Source organism: Vipera berus, assembly GCF_964194415.1.
Source record: "Vipera berus genome assembly, chromosome: 10".
Lineage (NCBI taxonomy): Eukaryota > Metazoa > Chordata > Lepidosauria > Squamata > Viperidae > Vipera > Vipera berus.
In genome coordinates, this window is record NC_138213.1 from 9,629,132 (window position 1) to 9,637,560 (window position 8,429).

Below are 8,429 nucleotides of genomic sequence, written 5' to 3' on the forward strand. Positions count from 1 at the left end.
ACGTCCTCGGACAAGCGCTGGCTCTTCGGCTTTGAAATGGAGATGAGCACCGGCCCCTAGAGTTGGAAACTACTAGCACGCATGTGCGGGGGAACCTTTACCTTTACCAAGTCCAAACCAAACCAAACGTCTCTACCAAATGGTATTCAAACCAGACCGTGGACTTACTCTGTAGCCATAATAACTAGAGACCATTAAAGCCTCCCTCTTTTCTCTTAAGAAACCAAAGCCAATGCCGTCCTTTCACCTTAGTCATTAGCCATAGGAATATGTTTCCTTTAGTTTCTCCGCCCGCTAGTTTTAGAGGGCAACCTTATTCTCAGAATGGGTATCAGCACATTATTTTATTTAATTCCATTTATTTTAATTCCATTTATATCCCGCCCTTCTCCGAAGACTCAGGGCGTCTTACAAGCTTAGCAGTAGCCTTCATTCTATGTATATGCCTGCTTATTAGGGCTTTCACACACACCCCAAGCGGCATTATTACAAAGTCAGCTTAATTGCCCCCAACAATCTGGGTCCTCATTTTACCTACCTTGGAAGGATGGAAGGCTGAGTCAACCTTGAGCCTGGTGGGACTCGAACCTGCACTAATTGCAGGCAGCTGGTGTTACTTAAGGAGGCATTAGCCCACTGCTCCACCAAGGCTCTTAGGTGGACCAGACCAAGAAATCAACTCCACACAAGGCTAAAACTACCTTGATTGAGATAGGCTATAATGACAGATTCTTTCCAAGTCTGATTGGGCTGATCCCCTTCTGAATGTTATCTCTCTGGGCTAAAAAAAAGTTTCATGCACACATACCCCTTTGCCTAAGTAGAGTTCTTGCTTATTTCCATCAAAGTAATATTCTCTGAAGGGATGCAGTGGCTCAGTGGGCTAGGACGCTGAGCTTGTCGATCAGAAGGTTGGTAGTTTGGCGGGTCGAATCCCGAGTGCCGCGTAGCAGAGTGAGCGCCTGTTACTCATCCCAGCTTCTGCCAACCTAGCAGTTCGAAAGCACGTAAAAATGCAAGTAGAAAAATAGGGACTACGGTGGGAAGGTGACAGCGTTGTGCGCCTTTGGCGTCTAGTCATGCTGGCCACATGACCACGGAGATATCCTCGGACAAGAACTGGCTCTTCGGCTTTGAAACGGAGATGAGCACCGGCCCCTAGAGTTGGAAACGACTAGCACGCATGTGCGGGGGAACCTTTACCTTTAATATTCTCTACTCTCTACAAAGAGAGGGAGTAAAATGTTTCCATACAAAGCAACTACTAAAAAAGAAACAAAGCCAGCTTTATAAAAGAGATACGTTAATTATATAAACAAGGCAACTGGTCTGTTGAATTCATGTGTTTAAATAGCAGGCAGAAAATCAAGTCCCAGTGAATTATTATCCGAGGAAAAATCACATTGTATGAAATTCAGGAGAGCGCCAAAGGAGAGTGGAGAAGAGAAAAAAAAATGTATTAACAAGGGTTCAGCGAAGCTAGAAGAGGATCAAAAACAAGAAATAAAAGAGGCAGCAAAGAAGCCAGGATAAAAAAAACAAAGCAAAACAGTGACTTTTTTTTCTCAATTTTGAGTAAGATGGAAAAAAATGGTATCAAAATAAAGTTGACCTTTAAAAACATCCACTTACACAAGCTACTGGTTGTTATCTGTCCAAAGCACTAAATAAAGTATGGTTAACCACTGGATTGCCCTGGGTTCACAAGTTCACAATAAACAAAACAAGCCATGTTAGCGCTTAATGTCATAACCCGATTCCCCACAGCCTTCTAAGACTTCACACCCCCTTTGTTTGGTTTTTAACTCAAGTAACGGTTAACTCTGGTTTCTGGCGAAAACTCAGCCATCACTTCAACCTGACCTACTTCGCAAGAAACCCAGTCGCCTTTGCATCCCAAGGACCCCACGAACAGGCCAGAGGCAGCCCCCATAGGACCAAATCTCAGCATTAAGATAAGGGAAGCAGTTCTGAGTTCAAGAGACGCCTCCAGTTACCCAACTTAAAAAAAAAAAGTCAAAGCAAAGTTGGGAGTCGAACAGCCACGGCTCGGGAGGTGCCTTCTTGGGGGAGACGCTGCAGCAAAGTTCACCCCCTTCTCAAAGTGAGGGGCTGGGCGCAGAAAGTTTCCAGATGAAGTTCCAGGTGGGTCAGGCGGCTCTCTCGCTCCGCATCCGTCTGGCCTCGATCCGCTTCCTACCCCGCGGTGGCACTTGCGTCCCGTCTCCCGGTTCTCTGGCTCAGCGTTTCCCAACCTTAGGAACTTGAAGATGCGTGGACTTCAACTCCCAGAATTCCCCAGCCAGCTATGCTGGCTGGGGAATTCTGGGAGTTGAAGTCCACGCATCTTCAAGTTCCTAAGGTTGGGAAACGCTGCTCTGGCTCGCAAGCTCCTGCGCAAAAGGCCCGAAGGCGACTTCAGGCGGTTCCCGCGGAGGGCTCGGCCGTGTCCATGTCCGCCGGCTCCTGCGGCCCGGGCGCCCGCCGCTTGGCCGCCCGCAGGAGGCTCTGGCGCAGCAGCGGGTAAAGGCGCTGGCAGCCGTCGAGGCCCAGGCGGAGCGCTTGCGCCCAGCTGTCGGCCGGCCCGCCGTCGCCGCTGCCCAGCAGGCCGGCTACCTGGTTGAGGGAAGGCAGGAGCGCCACGGTGAGCCGGGCGGCGGCGGCGCGCTCCTCGGGCTCGCTGGGCTGCAGCCGCCACTCGGTCCCCGACGGCCCGGCCGCCCGGCTGAGCGCGCAAGCCGCCACCAGGTCGTAGAGCTCGATGCCCGCGTCGGCCAGCGCCAGCCCGGCGGCGCACATGGCGGCGGCCAAGGCCGAGCCGCCGTCTTGCAGGAGCAGCGCGCTCACCTCCAGCTGCGCCCGCGGGTAGCGCGCCAGGCGCACGGCCGGCTCCAGCGCCTCCTGCAGCGCCAGGCTCAGCTCCGGCTCTTTCTCGCCCGGCCGGCCGCGGCCGCCGCGCCCGGAGAAAGGCGCCCGGCGGAACTCGCACACCAGCCGGCCGCGCTGCTCGCCGGGGGCGTTCGCCCCGCCGCCGCCGCCGGCCGCCTCGCGCGGCCCGGCTACGGAGCAGAGCACTTTGGTGCCGCCGTCCAGCTCCAGGTAGGCCGAGCCTTTGGCTTGGCTCAGCAGCCCCACGCGGGCGAAGAGCGGCTGCAGCGCCGACGGGTCCCGGCTGCTCGCCTCGCCGCTCTCCCTCTGGCCGGCCGGCACGTAGAGCAGCGGCGACTGCGACTCTTCCGGGCCCGGCACCCGCCGGTGATCCAGCGGCATGGCCCCGGCTTTGGCGCGCCTGGCTCCGGAAGGGGAAGGGCGGAGGAAGGCGGCCAGGCGCTCCCGGCAGCTCCCCCTGCCGGCTTCGGCTCTCCGCGGTGGCCGCTGCTTCTCGGCGGCGGCGGGAGGAGGAGGAGGAGGAGGAGGAGGTCGAGCCTGGCGCCCGGCTGGAGCGCCTCGGCCGCTGGAGCGCTTTTGCGCAAGGCAGCTCCACTGTCAGTTGCTGGGGCTCCCTCCAGCAGCGGATAGTGCAGGTAGTCCTCGGTTTACAACACTTCATTTAGTGACCGTTCGAAGTTACAACGGCACTGTAAAGCGGGCTCAGAATATTCAAGAAGTTATTACAATGGATACTTGGGAAAAGATTTGGGTGAGAAATGTAAAATTTACGCAAGCCCCAAATTTAAGAGAATTTTTATAAAATGTTTTATAGATGGCATTTAGATCCCAAAAAATTAGCAAGTATGTATCCGAACTACCAGCCTAAATGTTGGAGGTGTGGTGGTGAGGATGCAACGTATTTTCATATATGGTGGACCTGTAAAAAGGTTAAAGCCTTTTGGATTAAAATTTGGTGGAATATGCAAAAGATATTTAAGAGAAGGATAAAGTTTTCTCCGCAATTGTTCTTACTGGGTATTATTACTGATACTACTGTTGTGGACACTAAGTTGATGTTGAACTTAATTACGGCAGCAAGACTTCTAGTAGGGCAATATTGGAAGAAGGAAGAACTGCCGACTATAGAAGAATGGACTTTAAAAGTTTCCAACCTGGCGGAAATGGCAAAGATTTCGGCGTATTTGAAGGACCATTCGCAACAGAGATATATTGTGGAGTGGAAAAAATGGATTGATTACATCCAGAATAAATATGGGACTAAAAAGTTTCATTTAGCATTTGAATAAGTATTGATGTGATATTTATATTGCTTGTAGTCATTTTACAAGAGCTAAAATGCGGTAGACTTAATAGTTCATTGTTGTTAGCATATGGTAGTTTATGATTGTTTCTACTTTTATACCTTGTATTTAGCTCTGGGAAGTCGGGGAGGGGGGAAGGGGAGGGGGGGAGGGTTGGGTTGGGTTGGGAAGGGGGTGGGTGGGTGGGGAGGGGTTGTTTTGTTAAAGATAAAATGTATTGAAAAACTTTTCAATTAAAAAAAAAGTTACAACGGCGCTGGAAAAAGGGACTTAGGACCGCTTTTCACACTTAGGGCCGTTGCAGCACCCGCGTGGTCACCTAATGAAAACTGAGATGCTTGGCAACTGGATCATATTTATGAAGAGTGCCCTGGGGTCATGTAATCACCTTTGGGACTTTGTGACAAGCAAACTCAGTGGGGAAGCCAGATTCACCTCACAACTGTGTTACTAACAATTGCAGTGATTCAGTTGACAACTGGGGGGGGGGAAAGGTCGTAAGATGGAGGAAAACTCACTTAAAAACTGTTTCACTTAGCAACATAAACTATGGGCTCAGTTGTGGTGGTAAGTCAAGGACTACTTTTATAAACCTCCCCGCTTGTGTTGCATCGGATTCCTGCAACCTTAGAATGCCCTGGGACACGCTCTCTGGAAAGGGTTGTTGATTCTAGGAAAGATGGAAGAGGACAATTAACAATCAGGAGTCAATTATGATGATGGGAGACTTAAAAGAACAAGTTGAGGACAAAATCCGTCTATATAATTGCTAGGGGTAAAAAAAATGACTCAATGGCCTGTAGGGAATTAATCAACTGGCTTTGTTTTTCTTTATTCAGAAAAATATTTCAGCAGTGTTCAACAAATCACTGTTAAAGAGACAAATAACTTCTTGTTAAGCCATTTTATTTGGCTGGGTAGAAGAAAAGAACGTTTTGCTAGTGACTGCAGAGACCATAACATCAAAATATTCTCACAAATTCTGGGTCTTGGCATGAAGGCTTTCTGAATTGGTTCTGATAAGTTGTTGCTTCAAAGAACTGCAGATGATTCGCAAAATACTTGGAATATGTATCCCTGAAATGCAGTCAAATTTTATATTGCTTGACATAGATCACTTTTCTGGATTATTTTTTTTTCTTTTTTTAGCACCAACCCTGGTCTGGAAACACAATAAAGGCTCTTTAAAAGCAGCTCGAAGGATACCCAAAGAATCATTTCTAACAAAGTGTAGTGCATTAGCTCAAGATTGCTGGGAAGATTCAAGCTGCTAATTTGTAGAAGTTTTTTTTTTTTTAAAAATGCACAGATTCAAAAACATTTCTTCATTTCTTAGGAATCACAAAAAACAACACAACCCCCAAAATACTTTTTGTATCAACCGTTATCTAATTAGAACCATTTTCACTTCCAGTTAAGTCGGACATGGTCCCTAAAGAACTTGTGACGTGGGCCAAAATGCAGTCATGATTAAAACAATTTTGAAAATTGTATAATTTATTTTACATCAGACAGAGCTGGCTGAGCTTGCTGCTACAGACTCTTTGCAGCCGACAGGTGAGGGCTGATATTCCTGGTTGCCATCCATGTGTCAACCTCCAGCTCACATATCCTAATACTTTTGGACAAGCTGCCTCTGGTCCTGCAAATGGTGGGTTTAATCACTAACACTTAAGACCAGGGAGCATTGGATGTTTCACAGCGGTGACAGATGTTTACACCATTAAATCCATGTTTAAAATGACCGATGGCTTTCTTCCGTTCTCTGGTGTACAGAGAAATGGACCTTAATGGGCTTGAAAAATGACAGTCCTTGAATCACAAAAGAAGCTGGGTTTTTAAATGCAAGGCTTTCTTTTTGCAATGATTACAATTATCATTATACTTCAGGCTGTGACTTGGATGCCCACAAAAGCCCTGGCTATGAATTACTGCTCTAAAAAGCTAAGTATTGTATAGCAATCAGCCAGGAGTGACATTTATTTCCCATGCCAGAAACTGGGACAAAGTGTCCCAGTTTGCCTGAGTAACTGAAGTCTGCTAGAGGTTGAGTTGGTTGATTCTTTTTTCCAAGGAAACCACAGGCTGATTCAAGAGTTGTTGGTTTTTAAAAAAAAAAAAAAAAACTTTTGGGGCCTCATCTGGACCCCTTCTGCAGCTCAGCCATTACACCCATTTGCGGTATAGGTAGCTATCAACTTATGACAACTGAGGCCAAAATCTATGTTGCCAAGTGAGACACTTTATTAAGTGGCCCTCTTCATTTGCACCCCTCTTGACTTACCAATATGGTGGGGTGTTGCTTCCAAGACCCTTCTTGGCTCCTCCACCCATAGAGTTTGTTTACTGTAGGTGCCAGAGAGTCTGGCTCATCTAGAGAGCAGACTCTATGGTTGCTGGAACTTAGTGGGTTGGTTCACCCAATGCTTTCAGCAGGTGTTTTTCCACCTGGGCAACTTTTATGATGTGTGGACTTCCCTAAGGTGTTTTTTCAAGGGGCGAGTTTTTGAAGAGGCTTCTTGGGTGAGAAGCGAAACATCTTCAAGAAAAAATCAAGTCCTTGGCATCTCCCTCCAGCTAGATTGGGTAAAATGTTTTTGGCTGTGTCCCCAGCGTGTTGGAAGTGTGGAGAAAAAGAGGGCACCTATTACCACCAGTGATGGACCTGCGGTGAAGCGAGGAAGTATTGTCATCGGCTTTATATATGGTTGAATGAGATTTTAGGACATTCTGTTAAACTGACTCCTGAGACGTTTTTGTTAGGCTTAAAACCAGACAATCTGAATAGATCTGCATGGTATTTGATGTCGCATTTGTTAACGGCGGCACGGATATTATGGGCTCAATATTGGAAGAATTCTGTTAGTCCTCCCGAGGATCTGTTAATCAAGAAATTCATTGATTGTGCGGAATCGGACCGTTTGACCATGCTGTTGAAAGATAAGGGGGATACAGATTATTATTTATCTTGGAGACCGTGGTATGAATGGTTGACAAAAAGGGATGGTTACGGGAAGGATTGATTATACAATGTAACAGCAACTTGTCTAAATCATTAGAATGTTTATTATTATGTTTTGTATTTTTTAAAAGAATTTTAATAAGCACTGTGATGTATTGTTATGATGTAGTTGTGGATGATTTCAATTAAAAAAAAGAAGAAAAGAAAAAATCAAGTCCAGTTGTCTCTTTGACAAAGTACCTTTGGGACAACCATGACTTTAGATGACTGAGAAGCTCCATATGTGTGGATTCCAACTCACAGAATTCCCGAGTCTGGCTTTAGATTAGACGGGATGGTGGTGGTGGTGATAATCCTCATCCCAAAATAAGAGAGGTTTGCCCTGCCCTAGGGCAATGTTTTCAGCACGCTTCTGTGGATATTGCTGCTTTATTTCCATATTAAGAGCAATATCCTACTGAATAATGAAGCAGAGATCAAGATTTTACAAACTGAAGCAAATAGAGAGTAACCTTTACTGGAAAAGGTTGCTTGCTAAAGAAATTATTAACCAATTCAATCTTGTGTGTTATGCTTGTTTAGTGATAGATTTTAGGTTTTCCCCAGGCAGGGAGCATATATGAGCCTCTTTCCCATGTATTTTACCAGGAAATATAAATAGGGCAGCCTAGAAAGGTAAGTGCCCTCCTAACCATACCCAAGCACTCTCGGTTTGTTGGCGATGTCCATTTTCCTGTATGAGTTCATGGTGATCTAACCCTAACAATAAGTGGAATTTTCCTCCAATGAGATTTTCCCACGTATTTTACCAGGAAACATAAATAGGGCAGCCTAGAAAGGTAAGTGCCCTCCTAACCATACCCAAGCACTCAAGAGTTTGTTGCCAATGTCCATTTTGCGGTATGAGTTCACAGTGACCTAACCCTAACAATAAGTGGAATTTTCCTCCAATGGGATTTTCCCATGTATTTTACCAGGAAACATAAATAGGGCAGCCTAGAAAGGTAAGTGCCCTCCTAACCATACCCAAGCACTCAAGAGTTTGTTGCCAATGTCCATTTTGCGGTATGAGTTCATGGTGATCTAACCCTAACAATAAGTGGAATTTTCCTCCAATGGGATTTTCCCATGTATTTTACCAGGAAACATAAATAGGGCAGCCTAGAAAGGTAAGTGCCCTCCTAACCATAACCAAGCACTCAGAGTTTGTTGCCAATGTCCATTTTGCGGTATGAGTTCATGATGACCTAACCCTAAGTGGAATTTTCCTCCAA

At 46.6% G+C, this 8,429-nt stretch overlaps 1 protein-coding gene across 1 annotated transcript; it reads right to left on the reverse strand.

The window, feature by feature from the left end:
• Nucleotides 1–1,153: 1,153 nt before the first annotated feature.
• EXOSC6 (exosome component 6) lies at nucleotides 1,154–3,285 on the reverse strand. The gene has a single exon (XM_081335561.1). It carries the CDS (start codon nucleotides 3,268–3,270, stop codon nucleotides 2,419–2,421), a length of 852 nt encoding a protein of 283 aa, XP_081191687.1. The 5' UTR covers nucleotides 3,271–3,285; the 3' UTR covers nucleotides 1,154–2,418.
• Nucleotides 3,286–8,429: the final 5,144 nt, after the last annotated feature.

Bases quoted from the DNA above. Each gene is read 5' to 3' on its own strand.
- EXOSC6 (XM_081335561.1), bottom strand. From the start codon at position 3,270: ATGCCGCTGGATCACCGGCGGGTGCCGGGCCCGGAAGAGTCGCAGTCG.